This window comes from Ictidomys tridecemlineatus, chromosome 6 (genome assembly GCF_052094955.1).
Source record: "Ictidomys tridecemlineatus isolate mIctTri1 chromosome 6, mIctTri1.hap1, whole genome shotgun sequence".
Lineage (NCBI taxonomy): Eukaryota > Metazoa > Chordata > Mammalia > Rodentia > Sciuridae > Ictidomys > Ictidomys tridecemlineatus.
Genome location: NC_135482.1, coordinates 120,424,739 through 120,452,186, shown reverse-complemented (window position 1 = coordinate 120,452,186; position 27,448 = coordinate 120,424,739). Strand labels below are relative to the sequence as shown.

Below are 27,448 nucleotides of genomic sequence, written 5' to 3'. Positions count from 1 at the left end.
AAACAAATGAACAAATAAACTGTTCAGTTTCCCATCACTGACTTGGGGGGGCCTGAGTAACAGAATTGCAATCAGCCCAAGACAAAATTGTCTTAAGTGAATACCAATATACTCAGTTTTATGGATGAACAAAAGCATTTTATGGTAGACAGAACAATGCCTTCCAAAAATGTCCATGTTGCTAACCCTCATAATCTGTGAGCACGTTCTTGGTAAAAGGGACTTTGCAGATGTGATTGTGTGAAGGTTCTTGGTATAAATTATCCTAAATTAGATAATTTACACTGGGGTGCCTAGTGTAATCATGAGGTTCCTTATGAGGAGTGGGCAGGAAAGCCAGAGTCAGAGATGGAGATTTGACAAGGCTATAGTTTAGAGCCAAGATCTCAGGCTGCCTCTAGAAGCTGGAAAAAGGAAGGAACAGATTCTCACCTACACCCTCTACAGAAATGTATTCCTGCCTGCACTTTGATTTTGGTCATAGAGATGTATATTTGGGGACTTTGAGCTATAAGATAAAGTTGTATTGTGCTAAGTCACTAAACTTTAGATAAATTTGTTCAACCAACAATAAGAAAGTATGTACAGGAATAGGAACATATAGAATTAGGCACATACCCACACTCTTGGAAAACTTTGCTAGTTTTATTAATCATGTCAGTACTGCTGATATAGGACAGACGAGGTTGGATACTGGAAGAATTTTCAGGAAACAGGTTTATTTAAGCTTCAGCAGTACAAGGGCTAATGCCTAAAAATCTCTGGACCCTGGGTCTGAAAATTCTTTTAGATTTATACTCAATGGGGTGGGTGGTTACATGACTATGGGCGGGTACTCAACAGTTACTCTTTGTCCCATAGTTTTAGGGGAGGCAGAGGCCTCACACATTTTTATATGGAAAACAGAGACATAACTTGTACGTTGAGCTCTCTTGAGACAGAGTCTATCACACCTTATGTCTACACACCTGGCATTTACAAGAAAGAGGAAACTTCAAACCACATTGCACTCTCTGCAGAACTCCTGTGAAAGCCTATTGATGCTCTTCATAAAGATCTTGTTGGCCAGGAGAGAAGCTTAATTATTACAGTTATGGAGTGGGAGGTGGGGTGCCTGGTCTGCATCACTGCAAAACAGACTCTGGGGGAAAGAATGAAGTGGAGTTTGCAGCAACACAGATGAGAGTTCACCAAGGAGCAGTTGATAGGACCTGCCAAGGTGTGGCTGAAGGGAAAAGAGAATTAACATCAGGGACCTGGGCTTGGGTAACTAAGTGGATAGTGTTGCACTGTCTAATATAGAGAAGACTGAAGGAAATCAAAGAAATGCCTAAGTAACGCCTTTATGAAATCATCATCAAGGTCCGTCCTGTGAACTTGAGGATACTAGTAGAAATAATTCTATATAGTCATTTACAACATGAGAAAATGCCTATTGTTAAGTTGGAAAGAGATTTAAAGAATTTAGACCATGACTTGTTTTTCAATAAGGACACATCCAAATCACCCCTAAAAATAAACATATAAACTCTGCATAAAAACATCCCAGACAAGGGTATTTTATATTCTGATTCATCACTTTACCACATTTACAAAATCTTCATAATTTCTAATTTTCCCTTTATGGAAAAAAAGCAGTTTCTTTTATTCTTCGTGTAAAGGGAAAAAATGATTTTTTAAAATCTCTTCATAGAGCTGAAATGGTGGCTAAAACTTACTCTAATTTGCGTAAACAATGAGTATTTGTAAACATTTGTATATAAAATGTATTCTTACCTGTCTTATTTGAGAACTTTATTATAGGCAAAGATTGGTGTGGTTAGACATCTTGAAAAGAGCCTTTTAATTCTGAGTAATTAACTGAAGGAAGATATAATTTAATTATTTGACATAAAATTGCGTAACTGGAACACACACACACACACACACACACACACACACACACAGATAGATACCAGTTTGATTTTTTTCCCACTGAATATTTCAAGAACTTGATAACTTGATTATTGCAGGTTGATGCTTCAATTCCAAGTTTAACCCTGCAGAATTTTTAAAGCTGTATATGTGTATTGTGTTTATTGATTAAAACCTGAAAATATGGTCACTGGATTTCAAATGAATTTGTCATATCTAAAATATTTTAAATAATAGATTAAATATCTCCCTGTGGTTAAAACATGTGATGCATTTCAAAGTAATATTTCATTCCCTTTTCAAAACCTATTAATTCTGGAAATGTATTACTGTGGTTAAAAACTTTTTTCCTCCACTGGTAGCAAACCAGTATTGACAAATAAGTTCTCTCTCTCCCCCTCCCCCTCCCTGCTTCCTCTCTCTCTCCTCCTGCACACCTCCCATGGCAGATGGTGCGGGAACAGTACACAACCGCCACAGAAGGCACCCCCATAGAGAGGCCCGAGAACCAGTGTGTCTACAAAATTGGCATTTATGGCTGGAGAAAGCGTTGCCTCTACTTATTCGTTCTTCTCTTACTCATCATCCTTGTTGTGAATCTTGCTCTTACGATTTGGATTCTTAGAGTGATGTGGTTTTCTCCAGTAAGTATTATTATTTTTCTGGCTAGTAGGTGCTTGTGTTCACTACATCCTGTGCATCTAGACTGTATTGATAGAAGTTTCCTCTAATGTACTATTTGTTTCTTTCCTTTCTGCCCCAGAATTTTCACTAGCAAAATGTGTGTGTGATATTTATATTTTTCTCCCTTCTTTACCTCATTGTGAACTATCATGTGTTCATTTTGTTTGTTTCTACCATGATTTTTTTCATTACAAAAATTTGTTAAGGATACTGTCATTATTTCTATTTGGTGGGAAAACTGGAATCTTGAATTTGTGGTTGATTGAGTCAAGATGACCATGATTATTAAATTCATCATTTTTTTTGAATTATAGACATCAGTGGTTTCCTATTTCATTAATTCATAAATATTTACAATTAAGATGCCTGTATTTGCCTATTTTGCATTACTATAATGAAATACCTTAGGCAGGCTAACTTTATAAATAAAAGAGGTCTATTCAACTCACAGTTTTGGGAAGTCCAAGGGCATGGCACTTCAGCTCTAGTGATGAACTCATTGTGGATGGTAGGAAGAAGAAATCACAACCAATAGGAAGCCAGACAGGAAATAGAGAGGCTGGATAGGGCCCAGCTCAGGTTTTCATAACAACCTTCTCTGGAGAAATAGCCAGTGCCCCTTGAGAAACACCTCCTCTCTATTGAGGGCATGTCCCCACTGACCTGAGGACCTCCCTCAAGGCCCTACCTCTTAAAGATCTACACCATCTCCAGGGTCACCACCTTGAGGACTAATTCTCCAACTTGTGAACCTTGGATGGACACACTTAAACCATATTCAAACTGTAGCAGTTCCATTCTGTGATTGCAATAAATTTATCTTCACATTTTGTTACACTTGAGTCACAGGAGATTTAGTAAATGAAATACTTGCAGTCCTAAGGAACTCATATTCTATTTTAAACATCCTCAGTTTTAAAGATAACTGCATAGTTTTATATTCCCTGATGATATGTTGTATACATTTTATTTATTTATTTTTTTTGTGGCGCTGGGAAATTAACCCAGGGCCTTGCACATGTTAGGCAAATACTTACCATTGAGCTACATCTCTGGCCTCTATTTTGTGTACTTTTTGGAAAAAAAAGACTCATTTAATGTAGATTGTCTTAATTTTGCAAGATACTTACAGTTATATAAAAATACTACTACAGAGAAGATCATAGGTAAATCAATATATTCCTTGCATGCATCTGAAGGGACTCTTTTTAAAAGCAAAAGTTGTAACCTTTTGGTCTGTAATGCCTTCCAGTGACAGTACCCTTCACTTTTATTTAATTATTTTTATCCTGCTAAGATTTTATCCCAAAGACACATTATTTATTTTGTTGACACAAATAAATATTTATATTTTCACACATGCAAAGAGTTAGAATACCAACCAAATTAAAATGTTTTGAAATGTGTGTATTTAATAACTCAGTATGTAATAATATAAATGCATAATATGTATTAAATTATTATTATTATAAATTCTATGTAAATATATATATTTAAGTAGCAAATTTAAGTTGTTATTTCTTGTTTAAAATTTATAAAAATAATATTTCTATAGCATCATAATCATGTTGACCTCCATTGGATATCTTTGTTTCATGAAGCAGCATGCATGTTTTTGAACATCATATATGACTTTATCATTTACATTTAGGATTTTTAAATTTTAATTTGTGGGAATAAACTCAAGGTTGAAGTCCTCAAATTATAAACAGGGAAGAGATGGCCCTTCATCAATCTGCTAAAATCCCATCAGCTATGCAGAGTTGAGAGATGGTTTGCTAGGAAGCAGATTCTAGAAGGACCTGAAGGAAACCATCTCACAGCCCAGCAAGGTCTAGGTGAGACCAGACTTTACCTTGAATGAATGAAGATGTTCCTTATTTTAGAAATATGTGTGGATTAACTTGTAAACTGCATGAATGTAAAGTGACATTTAGTTAATGCTTTTATCATATATCATAGCACTTAAAACAACTTTTAGGCATTATAAACTCAGGTGAAATTAAACTGTGCCAGCTGCAAAGTCCATTTACCAATGCAGAACAGCTTGCTGCAGACATCAACTGCCATTTCTGCCTTTTCTAGTGCGTATGCACACTGACAGTGAGTATCCAGGGTTCCCTACTGCTGCCCTTTAGCAAAAATAAGAAAAACTATCACTAATATTTATGGGATCACAAGGCAAGATATGCAAAAGCCCTGGTCTATGGAAAGTGCCAGGCCTTAACCTAAAATTATTGAATAGACTTTGAGTCATTATTCTCAAAGTGGAATGATATCAACAATGTAATTTTCATATGTTTACAAGCTTGATTCCTTGCTTTTGTGAATATTATATATATATATATATATATATATATATGAGACTGCAAATTGCATATTAACTTATGCTTTAACTTTTTACTGACTTGAAAAATACTAATACACCACATTTTATCTTCTTTTATGTATTTATTTTAAATGTCATTTTATTGTAGTAAGAAAACAACAGGAGATCTACTTTATTGTCTAGTTTTTAAGTGTACAGTGCAATTGCATAAATAATAACTTTGTACAGTAGTGTATCTCTAGAATTTATTCGTTTTGCTTGAGTAAAACTTTATGCCCATTTATTAATAATGCCCCACTTCCCCCACTTCCCTAGGCCTTTTTAACCACCATTCAATTCCACTCTTAGAATCTATAAGTTTGACTATTTTAGAGACCTAGTAGAAGTGTAATCATACAGTATTTGTCCTTCTGTACTTGGCTTATTTCATTTAGCATGAGATCCTCAAGTTTTATCCATGTCGCATCATACTGCAGACTTTTCTATTTTTTAATGTCAAATAATATTTCCTCTTATGCATCTTTCATTGTATGCATTTTATTTATCCATTCATCCTCCATGGACATTTAGTTTGTCTCCTCATCTTCTCTATCATGACTTGGGTTTTAATTGATAGGAGAGTATAGATATCTCTTCCAGATCCTGATTTCCATTCTTTCCGATAAACAGCAAAGTACCTGATAATGAAATTAAGAAAGCAATCGCATATTCAAGTGGCACCAAAAACAATAAAATATCTCAGAGAAAAATTTTAATTAAGGAGGTAAAAGACTTGTGTGCTAAAAACTACAAAGCACAGATGAAAGGAATTAAAGATACAGTAAGTGAGAGAGCGTCTCAAGTTCATTGATTGGAAGACTTAGCACTCTTAAATTTTCCATACAATACAAAGTTATCTATACATTCAGGGCATATTAAACTACTAATTGCATTCTCTTCAGAAGTAGAAAACCAAATCTACTTAATACATCTTTATACCACAATTTATCATATCTCTGTATATAAGGTATGTTGACACCAAATTCACATCTTCATACATGTATTTTGTATAATGATGACAGTCTCCCCTTCCACCATGCTTGGGGAAAAAAAAATCAATAAGAGAGCTCACGTATAATGGTATAATTTGCCATGAACGTACTCTATATACAGAGTTATGAAAAATTGTGCTGTGAATGGATAATTATGAATGTAATGCATTTCACTATTGTCATGTATGAAAGAAATAAATTTAAAAAGAAAAAGAAAACAAAATCCAAAAATTCTTGTGGAACTACAAAAGACCCCAAAGAGCCAAATCAGTCTGGAGAAAGAGCAAAGTTGGAGGCCTCCCAGGTCCTGATTCCAAAATATATTAAAAAGTTACGGTGATTAAAGAATTGTGATATTGGCATAAAGACACACACATAGACCAGTGGAACAAAATTCATATTCCAGCAATAATTCTATTCATATGTGGTCAACTGACTTTTGACAAGGGTGCCAAGTGTATATACTGTATATGTTGGAGAAAATATAGCCTCTTCAACAAATGGTGCAGGGAAAATTGAAATTCACATGCTGTGTTCATCGGATTTACCCTCACTGTGACCAAAGTACCCAACAAGAATAACTTAGAGGAGGGCAAGTTTATTTTGGCTCATGACTTCTGATATTTAGTCTATTCTCAACTGACTCCATTGCTCTGGGTCCAAAGTAAGGGAGCACATTATGGAAGAAGGGTTCGGGGGAGGAAAGTTGCTTAGCTCATGGAGGGGTCAGGACAGGGGGAGGAGAGGGTGTAGAAGAGGAGAGAGGATGGGAGGGAGGAAAGGGTCAAAGGGCCACAGGAAGAACAACTCTTCTAGGACATGCGTCCAGTGACTCCCCTCCTTCAGCCATGTTTCACCTGCCTACAGTTACACAGTGAGTCCATTCAAACTAGGATGGACTGATTGGATTGCAGCTCTCACAATCTAATCATTTTACCTTTGAATATTCCTGCATGAACACATGTCAAGGAATGAAATTGAATCCTTCTCTTTTACCACATACAGAAATCAACACAAACTAAATTAAAGACTTAAACTCGAGGCCTGAAACTGCCTAATTCTTAGGAAAAAAACATTTGAGGAAAAGCTTAATGATAATGGTCTTAGCAATGATTAAGAAACGGCATATGGCCCAAAACAAAGGAAACAAAAGCAAAAATAGACAAATGGGACTACATCAAATTTAAAAAGCTTCTGCACAGTAAAGAAAACAGTAGAGTGAAAGACAACTTACAGAATGGGAGAAAATATTTGCAAACCATGTATCTAATAAGGGGTTAATTTCCAAAATATATAAGGAATTCCTGCAACCTAAAACCACTGAAAACCTGAATAGATAATTATCTAAGAAAGACCTGCAAATGGCCAATAAGCATTTGAAAGGATGCTCAGTACCACTAATCTTCAGGGAAAAGCAAATAGAAAACAATGAGAGGTCACCTCACACCTGTCAGGATGATTATTATTCAAAAAAGAAAAAAAAACAAAGATAGCAATTCGTGATAAGGATGTGGAGATGAGGATGTGGTCGACCCTGGCACACTGTTGGTGGGAATGCAAAATGGTGCTTCCATTAGGGAAAACAGTATGAAGGTTTCTTTAAAACTCACTTCTGGGTATTTATCCAAAAGAATGGAAATCATTTTTCTTTTTATTTTATTCATATATAAACCAAGGTCTCTTCTTGAATGTAGACATGCCAAGGAAGTATCATGACTTTAACCGAACCTTTTGGAGAGCTCAACTATCAAATGGTAACATTATGTAAGGCATTGAGCATTTGCTGAGAGCTGTAAAATTTTGAACAGGGACCAACTAGTTCTCTACCTAACCTCAGGGTAATAGCTTACCACCCACATGGTCATTAGTGAAAGCATGAGGAAAACCGGAATTTTATGAGCAAAATTTAGCATGGCTTTCTCTATTTTGATCCCCAACAATATATCAATAATATGTTATTCACCTCATCATGCTTCAATATTTCACAGTAGAAAGCAATAAAGCTAACTATCAATAAGACATTCAACAACACCAAGACAAAGAGACATTGAGAAAATGAAAACATAATGACACCAAAGAACACTGAGATTTCAAAGAGATGAAAGAACAGAAGGACAATATTGACAAGAAATGATTAAATTCAAATGAGATTGAGCCAGGTTTTATAATCTACCCACCTGGGATTACAAAGGACTCAAAACACCGGTATCTAAAAATTTATTTCTATTCCTAGAATTAAAAACTATTTAGGAAGTTGTTACAACTGATGCTGAGCATAAAGTTTCTAGAATATTTCATTATATCAATTAGGAAAGAGGACAGTAAGTGGAAATCAGTGCAACAAAGTGGCTTATTATATTTTTCCTTGTTATATTTCATTTCCATAAAGCTCATATGTATATTAATTTACTTTCAGTACTCATGGCCATAGGATAATGTATATAAGTCATATCTCTAAGTATGTTAAATTTAAATGACATCTTTAATTTAAATGACAAACACTTCACAAAAACTTTAGTTATTAATATTTTCTTACATAATAGTTCAGTGCACTTTCTGGGTGTAAGTTTAGCAAAGTATGATTAATGATTCTAAGCTAACTGTATTAAACCTGAAAATTAAATTTTGGTAGTCCTTTGGGGAAAGGGGGGAATAAATAATGAAAGCAGAATTACAATACTGAATATTACTAAATATTATAATTGTAGGATTATGAAACATTTTGTTGACAATTTTTGTTTGTTTTCATTTACTCTGGTAATAGGTAGCAATGCCCTTTTTTAGGAGATCAAAAACCCCAAGTGAATTAATCCCTAACAAGGATTTGATATTAATTCATTTTGGAAACCAGCCGTTAGAAACCTTCCATTAAGGACTATCCCATTAAGAATCTTTCATTTGGCAAGTGAGTAAAAGCCTTATTAGACAGCCTCTGCAGATATTTCCTTAGATAAATGTTTTGTCATTAAGCAGTCAGTGATCACTCATAGGAAGCTGGGGAAATGGAGTTAGATGGCATCTTAATGACTTTTACTTTAGCCCTGTGATTATATAATCATTTGAAAAGGATTTTAAAATCTCAGTCAGAAAAGAATGCCACAGAGCAGCGACTACAGGCTTTCTGTAAAGGCACGGTCCTCAGGAAGAGCCATCAAAATATCACCTTTGTAGTGATATTTTCTAAAATCTCCATTCACATCTTATAAACTCTAAAAATCTGAAAACAAAATTATACAAACTCCGTATGAAAACTTGAAGGGACATTGTTTGACTCAATGGCCTTTATTTTCTTCCTTTCTAAAATTCTTGATTTATAACAAATGATTCTCAAGTCCTTCCTGATGTAAAAACTGACAATTTTATGTCCAATATACTGTACTCATGGATTTTAGGCAAGTTGCATTATCTCACTTTTTGAGAAGAAAATTCATAATCTTATAAAACATTTTCTGCTTTGGGTAAGAACAAATGTACTATTGCATACTAACTTCATGATAATGACTGTATTATAAAAAGATTTGATGGCAATCATGATGACAAAATGCCTTTACAGTGTTAATTTTTTTTTCATCTTTATTTTTTAAATCTTTATTTTGGCTTATGTCTGTGGTAGGCAGAATTCTAAGTCCCAAGATCTTTGTCCCATGGAGTTGAGTACTCTGAAGCCCTGTGCCTTGAGTGTGGGCAGGACCTGGGTTTGCTTCCAGCCAATAATAGATAAAGGGTTGTCACTTCTTCAGTGAGATTCCAATTACATGGTGAAGGAATTTTGCAGATGTAACTAAGGTTCTGAATCACCAAGTTTTTCACTCATTAAAAGGGAGATTATTCTGGGTAGGTCTGACCCATCAGACCTTAAAAGGGGGACAATGCCCTTTTGTAAAGGGTATAATTTTCCTGCTGGTCTTAAAGAGGCGGCTGCCCCGGGTTGAGAGGGTCTGTGTCACTTCCTGACAACAGGCTGTGATGGCCATTAAAAGTTGAGAGTGACCCCTACTCACTGCCAGAAAGACAAGAGATCTCAGCCCTACTCTGCAAGAGACTAAATTCTAACAGTCACACATGCTGGGAAAACAACCCCAAGCTCCAGAACTGAATACGTGGCCTGGCTGGCAATTAATTGACTGAAGTCACATGAGACTCTGAATAGAGGCCCCAGCTAAGCTCTTCCTGACCCAGGAAAGTTGAAATAAGATCTGTGCATTGTTTAAAGCTGCTAAATTTGTGCTGATTTGTTACAGGGCAATATAAAACAAATGCAATGGTACCACATTACCCAAAGAAGTGTTTAATTTCTCTTCTGATGTACACTAACAAAAAGAAAAAAAAAAACAGAAAATTTCTAAAAACTTATCAGATGACCCTATTCTTGGCAATTTACTAATAGAAAAAAAAATATTTAAGTTTCAATATATTGTTGGATATTGATATTCTAAGTTGCTGGGAAGCAGCAAAAAGCTAACAATATTTTAGCTTAATCTAAAATATTAATGTGTTTTAACCTTATGGAAACCTGCATTGGACCCAAGTATATGTGGGTCTTAGGGAAGTCTGGGCTGCAGGATAGGTACACTATCTTAGGAAAGGGCTACCTTAGGGTGATCTGAAAAACAACTTGATTTGCATGGAGTACCAGATTTCATTCTTTTCTCTATTGTCTCATTCATAATGTTTTATGCTGACAGTGTGGATATGATATGTATTAGAGTCATTCTGGGCCTTCACTGTGTAAATGGAAATTGAAGGGATATTCCTGAATGAGATTACACAATCAAGACACTGAATTTTCTCAAAGGTGCAATTTCATTTTTCATATCTCCGTAGTGGTCATACTAGCAAATACATTGAGTAGGATTATATTTTATAAGATTCCTTCATGAAAGAAAAAATTGACACCTATGCTGTTGAAATTCTATTTTTTTATGTCAATCATTGCTCACTTATTGGACTTAAGAGATCAAATTGAACCACAACCAAGATTACTCCTACTAAAGTACTTATTAGACTATTCAATAGGCTGCTCGAATAGTGATTTTATTTTGTAATAAAATCTTACATAAATAATTATACAAAAAATACAATATCATAATTTTAGTGATTTTGTTATACATTAAGAAATCTTTGCTTCTCTTCTTCATAAGAACTGGCACCACATTTTGGTGCCTCTGTTTCTACTTGCCGTCATACGTGAGTAGTCTTCTCACTCAGCCCGGTGGTGATTTTGCTCTACTCTCAGAGGCTGGCTCTAGTATGGCTCCTGAAGAAGGGCAGTGGATCCTCATTTGGAGAGAGGTCTCTAATGAAATTGGTTGTGAAAGAAACACAAAATAACACAGTTGCTACTTATGGAAAGCAACATATAAGAATGGAAGGCAGTTGACAGAATCTGGCACAGAGACTAAGGAAGCCATTCTTCTTCACTGTATCTATCAACTTGTGTGATGTCTTCATGGAACAACATTTTGCCAGGGGTTGGTGGGGATGTGCCTGGTGCCAAGAAGCAGCCTGTTCCCTTTGCTCCTCCTGTGACCCCACCTTTGCCCGTGCCCAGCCCTCATCATCCTCAGAAGTTCCTTGGTATGACCTGTTGGCTTACACTCCTGACCTTTCTTTCCCATGCTTTTCAGACTAGTGGAAACCCTGATTAGAGAAAAATATGACACTGTGGCATTTTTTAACCAGTACCATGGACGTTTTCTCAAATTATTTATACCCTTCTAAAAGGTATTATATTCTATCAGTGCTTTCCAGTCTAAAAACCAAATTGAAATTTTTGACTTATATGTTCTTCTAACAGTGGTATTGAAGCAGAAGTCACGAACAGCAGGAAAGTGTATTAGCTTAATGGCATTTTCTTTCTGAGTTTGGAGGAGAAAGATAAACCTAGAGCTATTTTAAGTTCAGAGAAATTTCATTGTCACTGGTATCAGTGATACAAATCCTATTATTACTGGTGTCTAAAGATACAAATAGCAGTATAGTTTTAATTTTTATCCTAGGACTATGTCTTCAATTTTTCCTCTTATTATAATTTAATATGAGTGATTTAGCCATATTATAACAAATAAAGAAGGCAGAAGCATGCATCTTCTCATAAGCCACAGGCTCTTGCAAGTGGTGATATTCATCAGCTTGAACTGGAACTGTGATTCACATCCCTGTCATGTGGAGCATTACTATAACAAAAGTAATGGGCTTCAAATGTGAAGTTACTCGCTTTCTTTCCTTTCCCAACAGTAATATAAAACTGTTAATGTCTTCCATTAACATAATTGTTTTCTCTCACAAATATTAATGAAAATAATGTCTTGAAATTATAGACCAACCAAATCTCATTGACTTCAATTTTATTTGATAAAACAAAACTTACTTTAAGATACTGTAAAAGTTTTAATTAGGATTATGTTGAAGGCACGAATCTTTGATGGCACACATATTCAGACAAAACCAAAAACATATATGATCACAGTCAGCCCTTTTTATCTGCAGGTTCTGCAGCCATGAACTCAACCAACTGTGAATAGAAATTTTCAGAAAAAAAGTTGCATCTATATTGAACCTATACAGACATTTTTCTTGTCTTTATTCTCTAAACAATATAACAATTATTTGCATAATACTTGCATCGCATTAGTAATTCATCTCTATTTTAAGTCAAAGATGATTTTAAAGTATGTAGAGGAGGTACATAGATTCCATGCAAATATCATGACATTTTATATAAAAAGCTTAAGCCCCTAGGAATTTTGGTATCTGTAGATGGTCCTGGAATCAATTCCCATGGATACAAAAAAAAAAAGTATTTATACTAATTAAATTCTCAGTTAATGCTTGGCATTAAATTATAAAGTCCATTGGCCAAAATTATTATTTGTTCTATTTCCAATATGACATTAAAGTACCTGCCATCCCTATTAAACTTCCCAGTGCAAAAAAAAAAAAAGTAGTCATACTCAGACAAAAACCACTACCCCATTTGTAAAATATGGATCTCAGATGATTTATGAGATGTTAATATAATGAGATGGAACTCAAGAAATAATTAAAACAAGACCTACTTTTTCAGTAATCACCATTGCCATACCATATTCCCAGCTGAGGGAAACTGAGGCAAGAAGATTGCAAGTTCAAGACCAGCCTGGACAACTTAGTGAGACCCTATCTCAAAATAAAAAATAAAAAGGTCTGGGTATGTATCTCAGTAGTAGAATACCCCTGAATTCAATCCCTAGTACTAAGAAGAAGAAAAGGGAAAGAGGAAGAAATTATATACAACTTTCAAATGTGGAACTCAGACCAATTTCAGCACAAAATGTTAAATAGAATTTCAAAGATGACAGCACTTAAAAATTAGATACATTGAAGAAGATAATTATCTTTTCCTCATAACAAAAGCTATTAGAATCTTGAACATGTTTCCTCAGCATAGTCCCTCCATGACAAAGTTTGTCACTGACATTCTATTAAATCTCTAAAGACTTCCCCTTCTAGCTGGGCTCAGTGCAGGCCCTGCATCCTCTGAAACACATTCTCCAATTCTCCAACACTCTTTAACAAAACCCCACTGTAAATTCTTGAAGTTTCCTTTACTAGTAGTCTATTTATATCAGAGAAACTAAGGGACCAATAGAACATTGTACTTTTTTTTCTTTTGGTACCAGGGATTGAACCCAGGGGTGCTGCCACTGAGCCACATTCCAGCCCTTTTTGTATTTTATTTAGAGACAGGTTCTCCTTGAGTTTCATAGGGCCTCACCAAGTTGCTGAGGCTGGCTTTGGACTCAAGATCTTCCTGCCTCAGCCTCCTGAGCCACTGGGATTACAGGCATGCACCACAGCTCCTGGCAGAGCATCGTACTGATTTGAATCCCCAGCTATATTACAGTGACTTGCACACAATTATGTACCCAGTAAATATTTTATAATTCTAAAACACAGGTAGAAATTAAAGATGACTTTGTCAGGTGTTTGTGTGATTATGAAGTTAGCAATGATCAAGAAAGAATGACACAAATGTAATACTGGATTGACAGGTTAAAATTTCTCTAGCATTTTTCCAACAGACTGATGGACCCAGGATTACAATCCAAATATCATTAATTTATTATTTTGTTAAGAGTATACTTAATGGACCATAACATTTCCTCACAAATTCTCTCATCTCTTTGCCAATGCACCTAAATAAATTGATCTATAAAATATGTACATTCTTATAGTTGTTGCTTCCCAAAATTTGCTGAAAGGTATTTATCATCTAATATTGACTTTTATTTCTATATAATGTCCAGGTGATTGGTGGCAAGGACATTAATTATGTTTTAAGATACTTCTCAGTTGTTAGGTGCATAAAACAATAGGGACCAATAGATTCAACATAGACTTCTTCAGCTGATCATGATTGCTTATGCTTTAATCTCAAAATAGATTCTGCTGAAATCATCTGGTCCGAGTGCCACTACACTGTTTGGAAATATATTGAGAAGCACATTCTGATAAATGTGGATATCTGTTTGCAATTCTTGGGTAGTAGTAACTGATAGTTATGGTGATACGTGTGACGGCACTGTTGATGGTAACCTTGGAGTACTGCTTTAAGACAGTGCATCACTGCTCAGTATGTAGCAGACTATATCACTACGGCATCCAAATAGAATGTATGGGACTGCCATTCAGGATGTTTTCTGATATTGTTGTGCAGCAGGTCACTCAGAAAACACACCCAAGTCCCAGTTTTGTTTAAATCGAAGAGTCTTTATTCCTACCAGCCTGGACTGCTTCCCACAGGAGCAAGTCGTCTCTACAGAAAACAGCCTGGAGCTTCAACATTTTAGGTATTGAAAGGCCAAAACCACATCCAGGTTGTACAATTGTCACCAACATCCACCTCCAGAGCATTTTTTATCCTGTAAAACTGAAACTGTACACACATTCTACAACTACTCCTCCTTTTCCCTTCTCTTAAGCCCTGACAACTACCATTCCATTTTCTGTCTCCAAGTCCCTCATCTGAGAAGGATCATGCAATATTTGACTTTTTGTGACTGGTTAAGTCCACTTACCACAATGTCCTCAAGGTTCATTCATGTTGTAGCATGTGTCAGAATTTCTTTCCCTTTTTAAGTCTGAATAATATCCCATTGTGTGTTCAAGCCACATTTTGCTTATCCATTTATCTGTGGATGAACACTTGGCCTGATTTCCCTATTTTCGCCACTGAGATGGTTAGAAGTGGAGTTACAGAGTCAACACAGGAAAAGACAGGACTGAGCTGTCAAAGATAGATACAGAAGGACAAGAGGAGGAAACTGAGAATGCAATTCTGAGGGGTGGAGGAAGTCATGAAAACTAGAGGAAGATAGTTTTTCAGGGAGAAATAGTCCCAGTTAAGACTGCAAAGAAAAGAAGCTAAAGATGCCCACAAGATTTGATATCATGGTGGTCACTGGTGACCTCCAGAATTTTGACGTCTGCTTGGTAATCCTTCATAACAATCAAAGGTTCCTTGAACAGAGCTCTCCACCCTCCTGAATTGTTTTTGCTTTTCTCCAATAAATATTTACTATGTAGTGAACATAGTGACACACCTGAAGCCTTATAAAGGTATTTATGGTGTTTTGGGTATGTGATGAAACTATTCTGTATCCTTGTGGTTTCACAAATTTATAGATGTATTAAAACTCATAGAACTTTATGCCTCACAAGAATCTATTTTATTGTCTTTATTTAAAACTAAAAAGAAATATTAATGGTAAAGTTTCTTTCTTATATATGGTTGTGAGGTCTTGGATGTTTATTGTAAAATGATTCTTCAAGTCTTATCGGTATCTTCTAAATAGTCCTTGAATTTATACAAGATTTTTTTTGGGGGGGCAGGGTGCTGGGGATTGAACTCAGGGGCCCTCAACCACTGAGCCACATCCTCAGCCCTATTTTGTGTTTTATTTAGGGTCTCACTGAGTTGCTTAGCACCTCACTAAGTTGCTGAGGCTGGCTTTGAACTTGTGATCCTCTTGTGGCAACCTCCAGAACCACTGGGATTACAGGCATGTGCTGCAGTGCCCGGCAGCTTTACACAAGATTTTTAAAAACTTGAATATTGAATAAAAGCAAGTGAAGTTTTAAATGAGGAAATTACAAGAAATAACCAACAATGTGGAATTAAATAAATGGAGATATATGTGTAAATATATGGAGATATATGTCATTATCGAAATATGAAAAAGACAGTAATAAAAAATTCTATTTATCTCATTTTTTAACAGATAGGAATGGGTCATTTGCATGTAACAAATGATGGACTTCGCCTGGAAGGAGAGTCAGAATTTTTATTACCATTATATGCCAAAGAAATACGCTCCAGAGTGGTAAGAAAATGATGAAAGATTTAAATAATTTGTTCCTTGTGAAAAATAAATAATGATTAAGTATTCAGTATTAATGGAAGAAATTTTTAAAAAGCATATATGTCCATACATTCATGCTCTTCTCTTTATTTAAAAAAATAAAAAACTTGGCTATTAGGTTATGGAACTCATCTCTGATATTATATTCTATAAAGATTTTATTTTCATGTGCTTTGGATCTGAATGTGATGACCTCAGTAATTTAGGCCATAATTAACTAAAGATCTTAGAAATGAAAATTTTTCCCAAACACCATTTAAGCTTTAATCAATGCAATTTCAGGGCATTCAAATTATCTTAGAGAAATTAGTTCCATAGTAGTATTTTCTGCATTAGTTATTCTAATTACAGATTAAGATCTCATAGAATTATCCATAATCGGGTGCAACATCATTATTAAATAATTGTGTGACTTTAAAAGCAAATCAAACTGGGTACAGTGGTGCAAGCCTGTAATCCCAGTGGCTCAGAAACTGAGGCAGGAGGATCGAAAGTTCAAAGCCAGCCTCAGCCACTGTGAGGTGCTGAACAACTCAGGGAGATCCTATCACTAAATAAAATACAAAATAGGACTGGGGATATGGCTCAGTGGTTGAGTGCCCATGAGTTCAATCTCTAGTACCCGCCCCCCAAAAATAAAAGTGAATCAAAATTTTCTTTATTCACCTCCAACAAATTCATAAAGAGGAGAGTCAAAAATAAAATACAAAAAAGTCAAATGATTTTTGTAATATGTTCTATTTTTTCTTCTGTTAGACCATAAACTGTGTAGTAAACACAATCATTTTGATGATAGGTTATTGATAAATGATACTATTTGAAGAGTACAGCCTTCCTTTTCCTTCTGTATTTCTAAATGTGAATGGATATTTTGGTATCTCCTGCCTGCAGAGGCTATACAGCTGCTATAGAGAAATTAGAAAATCACAGAATTACTGTAAAGAAACAGCAGATCTTGCTGAGAAAAAAACACTCCTAATGTAAACACTGGACCTTTCACCCAGCTCTTACTACCAGCTATAGTAGTAGACACAGCATAAAACTTACATTTAAATACCAGAAAGATGAGATACCAGAGAATGCAAAGCATCTAAGTTGTTTTATGCAGTACTATACTGTATCACTTCTAGAAATATCTTTTTGGAGGTAGGAGTAGACAAATGATACATGCATAAGTCTGATTCTGTGAGCTTATTCTGGCAATACAATCAATCAAATGACATTTCAGGGTGTTATAGCCCTGTCATAAAGGAACGTGGAAAATTAAATCAATTTAAATAAAGAATTCAAATATTAGAACATATCCTTTTTTCTTCCATCTTTTGGAAGAGATGGGACTGGTAGAATACCTGATGATAGAAATCAGGCGACTAAATTAGAGTGAATGTAATATTCTGGAATTAATAACTTTCAGTAATATTTTATCAGACTTCTTCATCTCCGGTATACTTTAAAAAAAAAAAAAGCAGGGAGCAAAATTGCAAAAATATTTCAGATAAGCACATATTAAAGTCTCATAATGTGGTATTAATGGATATGTCAATCAACACATAAAATTACATGAACAATTTAAATAGTATGCGATAACAAGGCCGTACAGAATTATGTAACTAATCTGACCTTCCAACAGTAGCAGCCACCAAACAAAACTGTGTCTCACCACTTCTGTATGCACTGATATGTTAGTTTTCTTTTCAAAGGTAAGTCTAGAAAGATATTTTACATAAAATTACAAAACATAAATTACTTTATAAATTTGCAAAATTTGCCACATAATTCACTTACCTACAATGCTGGACTAAAAGAATTTCTTCATTATAAATATAAATCAGCATGGTGCTCTGATCTCTAATGTCTGATTATTCAATAACTCCTTGAAAACAATACTGAAATAATGCCTTAAATCCACTCACTCTGCCCATTAACCCAAATACATAAAAATTATTTCTGATAAGACAAAAAGGCTTTATAGGTTTAATATCCCTTAATCTAAATTCTAATAACCAGAGTGTTTGGGATTTGGGTTTTTTAAAAAATATTTTGAAATATTTGCCTAAACATAATGAACTATCCTAGGGATAGGACCCAAGTCTAAACATGAAATATTTATACTTTATATACAATATTTTATACACATAGCCAGAAGGTAATTTATATAATATTTGTAGTGCACCTGAATTTTAACTGTAACCCATCATATGAGATCAGGTGTGGAATTTTCCACTTGTAGCATCATATTGATGCTCAAAAACTTGCAAATTTTGGAGCACTTTGGGTGTTGGATTTTCAAATTAGCACTGCTCAACCTATATTTAAAAACATACTATGAACAAACAGAAATGAGATAGAACTATCTGGAGTTTTAGTCAGCTTTTTCATCCCTCTAAACAAAATGCCCAACAAGAACAAATTAGAGGAAGAAAAGTTTATTTTGGCTCATGATTTCAGAGGTTCAATCCACTGTCAACTGAACCCAGAGCTCTGGGCCCCGGTGAGGCAGAACATCACGACAGAGGGGCATGGCAGGGGAAAGCAGCTCAGGACATGGCAGCCAGGAAGCAGAGAGGGAGAGAGTTCCCCTCACCAGGGACATGCTCCCAGTGACCCACCTCCTCCAGCAACACCCTTCCTGCCTACAGTTACGGCCCCATTAATCCATATCAGTAGATTTACACAACAATTAAATCATCTCATAACCTAATCATTTCACATCTAAGAATTCTTCCATTTGAAATTTGGGGGAACATCTCATAACCACACCATAACACCTGGTGATAATGATTTACTCAAAATAATTATCTTTGAGATTCACAGTCCTGAAAAGAAGCAGGTAACCTACAGCCAAAGCCCACAGAATAACAAGAATCAAAATGTCACCTACATGGATGAGACTGCAGCCAGACCACTGCATGAGACAGTGAGGAAGGCAGAAAACAGCTGTAACTACTGCCCGTCCCCCTTGAATAAAGCTGCACACCTGTGGGGAGGAGGCCATAAAGACACAAGGCCAGGATGGGAATGCCACTGAGGACCGAAGCCCAAAGCCACTACTGTAAGACCCAGAGACCTTGGGATCCAAACAGAAATATAGGATACTCAGCCAATAGTGGCATAAACTAGCAAAAGTTTTTCTATTCTTACTAACAAGAAGCAGGAGGGGCAAGGACAGCACTGATTCAGAACTCAGCAAGGTTGGCTCCAGCATCTTTGCCATCCTCTGCTTCCCTCCGCCCCTTCACTAGATGACTGCTAGACCATATCCACGGCCCATGGCAGAGCAATGGGCCATATTGGTGCCTGTGTGCCTTCCATTGGAAAGTAAGAGCTTGCCTAGAAACTCCCACACTGCCCTCAGCAGACTGCAGCTCATATCTCATTGACCAGAGTTGTCACTTGGCTACCCTTAGCTGTAAGACAGGATGGGCAAACAAGCATTTAGTTCCCTGCCTTCACAGTGGAAGGCAGTCCTTTTCTAGTAATAGAGATGGAGAGTGCCTGTTGGCTCAAATGATCAAAAGTGAACCCCACAAGAGCTGAATTTGTATAGACAAGGGAATGAATCTTACAGCTCTAACCTGATTCCTGCTCTCCCATCCAACAGAAAGGTACAAAAGGAGCCGGGCGGTGGCATCTAAAGATTGCATTCCATTACGGAATTGTCATTGCCAGGTATAATTTTGGATGAGCAGTAATTTACTCTGTCTGAACTCAATTACCTCATTTCTATAATAGGTACCTACTTCATAACGTAGAAGATGAAATGAGGGAATCCCAGCTAAAACTATTGGTAAAAGTGTTAACTCTTTTAATCATGATAGTTATTTTCTAACAATGCAAAAACAAGTATTGAGGTCACAGCACTGGGAAAAATGAACATCACTTGAAAGATCACATAATTCCCTATCCTTTGGGAGGATATTCAGTTCTTCTGCATGAGACATTAACCCCTGAGTCCCACAGTCAGATTACTGCAGTTCTGTTGAAAGCAATTATTGATATAAATGCAAGAAACCTTCTACACAACAGAGGCAATCATTCAAAATTATGATAACCCAGAAAACACTTACTTTATCATGACTTTAATTCCCAACAAAAAGTTTCAAAAAGAAAGACACCCAACAAATTGTTAAAACTTTTTTAGAATTAAATTTATTTTTAACTGACACATAAAACCATAAAAATTATTTATATTAATGTAGTACTGTGTGATGTTTTGATATATATAAACATTAGGTAATGTTTAAATCAGATTAAAAGGGGAAATATTAGATAATTATACTGGCCAAATTATATTGGTATATTATGTGCATGTATAAATATGTAACAGCAAATCCCACCACTATGTACAATTATAATGCACCAATAAAAAATTTAAAATAAGAAGCAAAAATAAAAATAAATAAATAAATCAGCTTAAATATAACTATCTCCTCAAATGTTCATCTTTTCTTTAAAGTAACAACATTCAAAGTTATTTCTTCCAGCCTTTTTAAATGGACAGTATTTTTGTTATCTATAGTCACCCTACTATACAATAGCACCCCAGAATTTCTTATGCCTAATTCTAACCTGATACCCATCAATCAGCCTCTCCCCATTCACCCACTTTCCTATTATCCAATTTCTCTCCTTAAAATATATCTTCTTTGGACATAAATAACAGCAAAAGAATTCGAATTCCTTGGAAAAGAAGAAGCAATAATTTGAACTTGATCATATTAGGCATTTATCTTGAAAACTGATTGGCACATTGTAAACAGTATGCATAGTATTACAAACCCATAAAATTGTTATAGTTTATAAAAAAAGTTTATACATTTATTTCTTTAACATAATGTAATCCAGGATTTTTCACAGTTTTAGCCAAAAATTTATAGAGTTCTAGGATCTGTGGCAATGGAGAAATTTTATATAACTCTGGCTCTTTCTACAGATATGAAGATATGATATATTTAGCTGATTTGGTAAATCTCTTTCTAGGACTCCTCTCTGCTTCTGCAGTCAACTCAGAATGTTACCGTCAGTGCACGCAACTCAGAAGGGGAGGTCACAGGCAGGTTGAAAGTGGGTGAGTCCAACTTCCTCTTAGCACTTTGTATGCATGAGGTCCATGAGCAGTGCTACACAGATAAATTTGTTTTTATTCTAAGGAATTCAAAGCTTATTTATGAGTAAGAAATCATAAATTTTCTAAATTATATAATGTGTTGACCACAGAGAATGGTTAATACCACAGAAAGGGGTAAAGGAGCTGGAAGCACAGTATGAAATGCTTTAACCCAAATTGTTTTGTTTCCAAGAAATAGAAGACCTTTCAACTGAGTGAAAGGAAGAGAATATTTATTATAGTGCATGCGCATACACACACCTCTTAGTGACCAAAGTAAAAGAACTAAAGTAGCTGTTCTCAAGAGAACTGAACCAGGGCTGAGTGCCAAAATCATATACATATTCTCTTCCTCCTTTCTTCATATGTCTTTCCATTTTTCTCACTCTTTCCATTTTTCTCACTTCTCTCTCTCTCTCTCCTTCTACCTATATTCTCCATTCTCCTCCTTTCCAGGGTATTTCCACCTATCAGTTCCTTTTGGGTATATGGCTGCATCACTTCTCTCTCTACTGATCCTGCAGGACCTCCCTGGTTCTGTTGTTCTCAGCATCAACTACTGTAATCTCAAATTATACAAATTCTAAAATGTCAACAAAGTCCCCTAATTAACCCAATTCAATCATTCAACCAACAGCCTTTGGGCCAGCTATGCACACCTATCCAATCAGCTAATGACATAGAATAAGGTCCCCTAGGAATGAGGTCACATGGAAGCTGGCAGAAAGAGAAAAGGACCAGCAAGAAAGAGTATGCACTTAACCCTCTTTATCTGTGGATTTCTCATCCTCATATTCAGCCAACTACAAATGGAAATTAATTTTTTAATTGTATCTATTCTGAACATGTATAAACTTTATTTTCTCATTATTTTCTAAACAATATACTATAGCAACTATTTTCATGGCATTTACATTGTATTAGGTATTCTAAGTCACAAGAATGATTTAAAGCATAGAGAAATATTGTGAGTTATATGCAGATACTGTGCTATTTTATATAAGGAACTCAAGCACCTGTGGATTTGAGCATCTATGGGGATCCTGGAACCAATTCCTCATGGATTCTGAGAAGCAACTGTAGGTGATAGAAATAACAAAAGAGCTGGTGGAAAGAATGCATGTCATTCTCTATACCTCAATCCTATACAGATCTGTCAAATCTAGGAAACTGCATTGCCCTTGTGATTATCAGGAGATAGATAAAAGGTACACTGCCAACGCAAGCTGATAACTTCCATTGCACTGTAAACAGCAAACATTAACCAGATGATGACTTTAATTATACTGATACAAGGTGTTCCATTTTTTATATTGTTTTAACTTTGATAGCATATTCTGAATAATGAATTGCATTTTTCTTTCACTTAAAAATGAAACGTTTGATCACTCAGTCCAGTGAAATTTCCAGTTGCTCTAGAAATGGACCTGAGTTGACCTAACATCCATATTCTTGAAACTTGGGATATCTATCAAATTCTATTTTCCTAATGAGTTATACAGTATTACAATTTTTATCATTTCTTAGCTGCCTAGATTTTAAATGTTTGTTGGGGGTTTTGCTAATTTTTCACATTCATACAAAACGCATATGAATGCCTATGTACATTTCTATATGCTGTTTTATCATAACATATGAAGAATATGCAATTATTACTTAGAAGCACCAAAAGTAGAAGAATTATTTACTCTTGTAAAACTTAATTCGAATAAATACTCATTTGCTTATTTATCTTTTTGTTAAATGGGTTTACATGTAGCATACAAAGAGCTCAGAGATAATACAAACATGCCTTTCATATCATAGGTAGACAAATGCAAGTACTGAAAAGCTAATTTTTTCAAGAACACATAGCCACTTAATTTAAAAGTCAAAACAGGAATGACCCAAGAAGTGCTTCTCTCAGCTGGCTGTTTCCACTAGTCCTCCTGCCCATCAATTTCCTGAAATTACATATCAGTAACTATTCTATTAGTTGCAAACATGGTTTCCACTTCTGTCACCAAGGAATGACTAGATGTTATACAGTTGTTGTTGTTGTTGTTGTTATTGTTGTTGTTGTTTAAGTTTTCCATTGAAATTACTTTGGTCCAACATTTAAACCTCAAATCTTTAGTTTTAAACTCATGCCACATTGTTTCTAAATTCATGACTTATCCTAAACCTTTGTCCAGAAAGTCTATTATGTTGAGGACCTTGAGATAGGAAGTATCACTCAGCTCTCCAAATTCAAGAGCCTTTTCAGTAAATGACTTCCCACAGTCAAAATCCTTCCAGCCTCATATTTCCTGGAAGAGGTAAACTTGAGCCAGTTTGGATATTAAGTTGTAATTTATGGGAAGTAGCCAAATTAATCCTATTTAATTAAAGGAATCGCTATTTTCTATTCAACCACTAGGGGGGAATGACATACAATACAATCAAAACCAAAAATACTGATGAAATTCCAAAGGAATCCAACATTACAAAGTGTGTACTAGGAACTGGCATTTCAAGTCTTTGAACTAAATGATGCCAAATCATAAGCAACAACAAGGAGGTCTTACTAGAGGAATATGCAGCTCTGGTTACTAGAGCTAATTTTCCTTTAATTTCAGGTAGCAAAAATCAATCAGAGTTAGCTTAAAAATAAAGGACACATCAAGAAGTGTGCAAATTGCACCCATCCCAGTTGGTAGGGCTAAGAGATGAATTTTATGAGAACTGAGCCAGGCTGCAACCAATGTGTCCTACAGAAACAACCAACAAAACTAGGTATAAACATGCCCCAACTATGTCCCTGGCCTCTACCTCAAGGGATGTCTGCAGTTGTCTAATCACTACGAATGCCCTGTGGAGATCTTCAAATTACAATGAAGTAAACACAGTAGCTGTCAGTCAGTGTTTCATCACTGTGACCAAAGCACCTAAAAAGAACAACTTAGAGTAGGAAAAGTTTGCTCTGGGGTCCGTGGTAAGGTGGAACATCATGGAAGAAGGGCATGGAAGAGTGTTCACTTCATAGTAGCCAGGAAGCAGAGTGGGCAGGGGTGGGGAGCCAAGGAACAAGATATAATCTCCAAGGCCATGCCTCCAGTAACCTACTTTTTCTAACCACACCCCACTTGCCTATAGTTACCACCCAGAACAGTCAAACTTTCAATTATCAACCTAGCTAATGTACTAATTCACCAATTAGATTATAGCTTTCATAATATAATTTTTTCACCTCTGAACATTGCATACATGAGCCTTTGGGGGACACCTAATAGCTAATCCATAACACTCATCCCTTGTCCCCAGAACTGAATGTCTATCTCACAATGCAAAATGCATTTAGTCTATCTTTAAGAGTACATATAATCTTAATGGTTTTAGCAATGCCCAAAAGTTCAAGTTTAAAGTCACATCTGAGCCTCAAGACAAACTCTCAGTTGCAAGCCCCCATAGAAGTAAAAAATATTACATATATCCAACATACAATAACACAGAGTAAATGTCTCCCTTTTAAAAGGGAGAAAGAAGGGAATAGAAAAAAAAGGGATGGAACCAAAACAAGATTGAAACCAGCCAGGCAAACATCAGTTCCTGCAGCAACATGTTTGACATCGGGGCACATAGCAATGAGATGTGATCTACAAACATCTCTGCGCTCCTGCTCCTATGGCCTTGCCAGTTGCAGCCCACATGGCCTCAAGCTAGCTCTCTCCACAGCCAGCAGCGTTTTCATTTTGGGAGACAGTCCACAGTACTAGCATCTCTTAATTTCTAGGGTCTCCATTTTAGCTCCAGCTTTTCCTTGACTGCTATATGCGTCACCCTCTCAGGGGTAGCCCACAGGGATTTTGACCCTGTTACAATTTGCCTAACCTTCCAAGCCTTTTCTTTGAAATCTCAGTGGAAGCCTCCATGATGCTCTAACTCTAGCATCCTGCATTCCTGAGGAACCTGCACAACATAAGCAATGCTAACATTTGTCACCTGCTTGAGCAGTAGCGACCCCCACCCCCAACACACACCCACCTTGGATCACAGCCATAGTGGCCTTTGAATGCCTGAGAGACTGAGCACTGTGAAACCACAGATTCTGAGGAAATAGCTTTTTAGGCATCCAGGGTGCTCCCTTAGTTTCTTTTGAAAGGAGTTTTCTCTTTTACACCTTTGACCCCATGATGGGTGTGGTCTTGCTGATTTTTGAGATGCGCTCAAAGCATTGTCCACTTTTCTCTAGTGGAAGTAATCTCTCTAACAACCCACCTCTTATGGCCCCAGTTTTATGTGTTCTTTTTTTGTCTAAAACTGCAAGTTTTTAAATTTTTTTAAATGACTAAAGGCCACTCAAAAATTGCCCAGTCTAAAACAAACAAACATAAGCATGTGATGATATCTGCTAGAACTTGAATTCAGCTCTTCTGAATATCAAAGCCTCAGATATTATGGAGGAAATTCTGGGGCAAGCCTACAAAAACGTTGGTAGAAGCAAAAATGTGAAAATATGAGCATTAGATGCCAAGTATTACATTACAAAGAGGGGAATTTCTGGAAGTTGAAAAAGAGGAAGAGAATGTTGAGAAGGGTAAAGTTCAGTGGGAAAGAGCCAGTGTCATGGAGGAGGAGGATGATGCCCATGTGGTTGGGGGGATGTGTAGCACTGTTCCCTGAAGAACAGTAAGAACTTTCCAAGAAGCTGAGCAGCAGGTTCATGGAGGGGCTGCCACCCTCAGCACTAGTTGAGTTCGAACCCATGAAGACTTGCAGAAAATCTGCCCAGTACATTTGAGGAACATACTCAGGCATGCTCCAGGAAAGTCCCCAAACAGAAATATACACACAAGATACAGGTATTTTTGCTTAAGAATTTTGAACATTGGCATAAAAAGTCTCAGGACTGACAGGAATACAAGACTAGCAATTGCAGGGACGGGAAATACCCACTGAAAAGGAAGAAAACCAAAATAAGTCAATTTTTCAGTTCCACAGATAAATAGAACTTTATGATGTTGTGTTATATCCAGAATACCCAATCAAATATAGGTTCTCTTTCAGAAGAAAGCACCTGGCATCATAAGGTGGACTTTGGGGAGCAAAAGAGATAGAATGAAGTTACATTCCACTTCAAGGATAATGCTAAATTTTAATTGCTCTGAAAAACAATAAACCAAAAAAAATGCCTCCATGCATTTAAAATTTTAGAAGCACTGTACTTTGAAAAATCTACTCCAAAAAGAGAAACGGGGGGCTGGGGATACAGCTCATTTGGTAGTGCTTGCCTTGCTTGCACAAGGAAGATCCCCAGCACCAAAGAGAGAGAGAAAGAGAGAGAGAGAGAGAGAGAGAGAGAGAGAGAGAGAGAGACAGAGACAGAGACAGAGACAGAGACAGAGACAGAGACAGAGAAAGAAACAGGAATTTGCTTTAAAGACAACACAATGTTTATTTTTTAAGGACATGTGTAAGAGTGAGAGTGTGTAACATTGTGGTTGGCAAAGTCATATCAAAACAAGAAGATCTGGTCAGAGAAGTATGACTTCATTTTTTTTTTCTTTTTTTTTTTTTGGTACTGGGGATCTAACCCAGGGACACCAACCACTGAGTCACATCCCTAATCCTTTTTATTTCGAAACAGGGTCTTACTAACTTGCTTAGGGCCTCACTAAGTTGCTAAGACTGGCTTTGAACTTACCACCCTCCGCTTCAGCCTCTCAAGGCTCTGGGATTATCAGCATAAACCACTGCACTCAATGTGACCTCCTTTCCACACCTGTAGGTAACCAGTCTCTAGTTTTGATTTTACCCTTTCTTTGTAAAAATGAGCAGGTCCATGTGTATTTTCGTATATCCCCTTCATACTTACATGAAAGGTAGTATGCAATAGATAACGTTTTTATGCTTTACTTTTTTTATTTAACAGTATGTCCTGGAAATTACTATATCAATTCATAGATTCTCCCTCATTGTTTTTTTTAATAGTTTCCTAGTACTCCATTGTACAGATATCTTA

The 27,448-nt window shown here is 36.1% G+C and overlaps 2 protein-coding genes across 5 annotated transcripts in view; one reads left to right on the top strand and one right to left on the bottom strand.

The window, feature by feature from the left end:
* Sgcg (sarcoglycan gamma) overlaps window positions 1–27,448 on the top strand; it is a 108,119-nt gene that overhangs the window by 51,767 nt on the left and 28,904 nt on the right. For 2 of the 3 annotated variants that reach the window (XM_021734739.3, XM_005337584.5), the window contains exons 2-4: window positions 2,364–2,558; window positions 16,221–16,322; window positions 21,342–21,429. In XM_021734739.3, the coding sequence (XP_021590414.1) occupies window positions 2,364–2,558; window positions 16,221–16,322; window positions 21,342–21,429 (385 nt within the window). The remainder of the gene's footprint in view (window positions 1–2,363; window positions 2,559–16,220; window positions 16,323–21,341; window positions 21,430–27,448) is intronic. The other variant, XM_078015693.1, reaches the window with a different exon arrangement.
* Window positions 5,449–27,448, bottom strand: part of Sacs (sacsin molecular chaperone) — a 148,138-nt gene continuing 126,138 nt past the window's right edge. The window contains exons 10-11 of one of the 2 annotated variants that reach the window (XM_078015692.1): window positions 11,138–11,254; window positions 5,449–5,604 (exon numbers count right to left, since the gene is read on the bottom strand). In XM_078015692.1, coding sequence (XP_077871818.1) covers window positions 11,163–11,254 — 92 coding nt within the window. In that variant the 3' untranslated portion in view covers window positions 5,449–5,604; window positions 11,138–11,162. Of the gene's footprint in view, window positions 5,605–10,971; window positions 11,255–27,448 lie in introns of those variants that run through there. The other variant, XM_040281323.2, reaches the window with a different exon arrangement.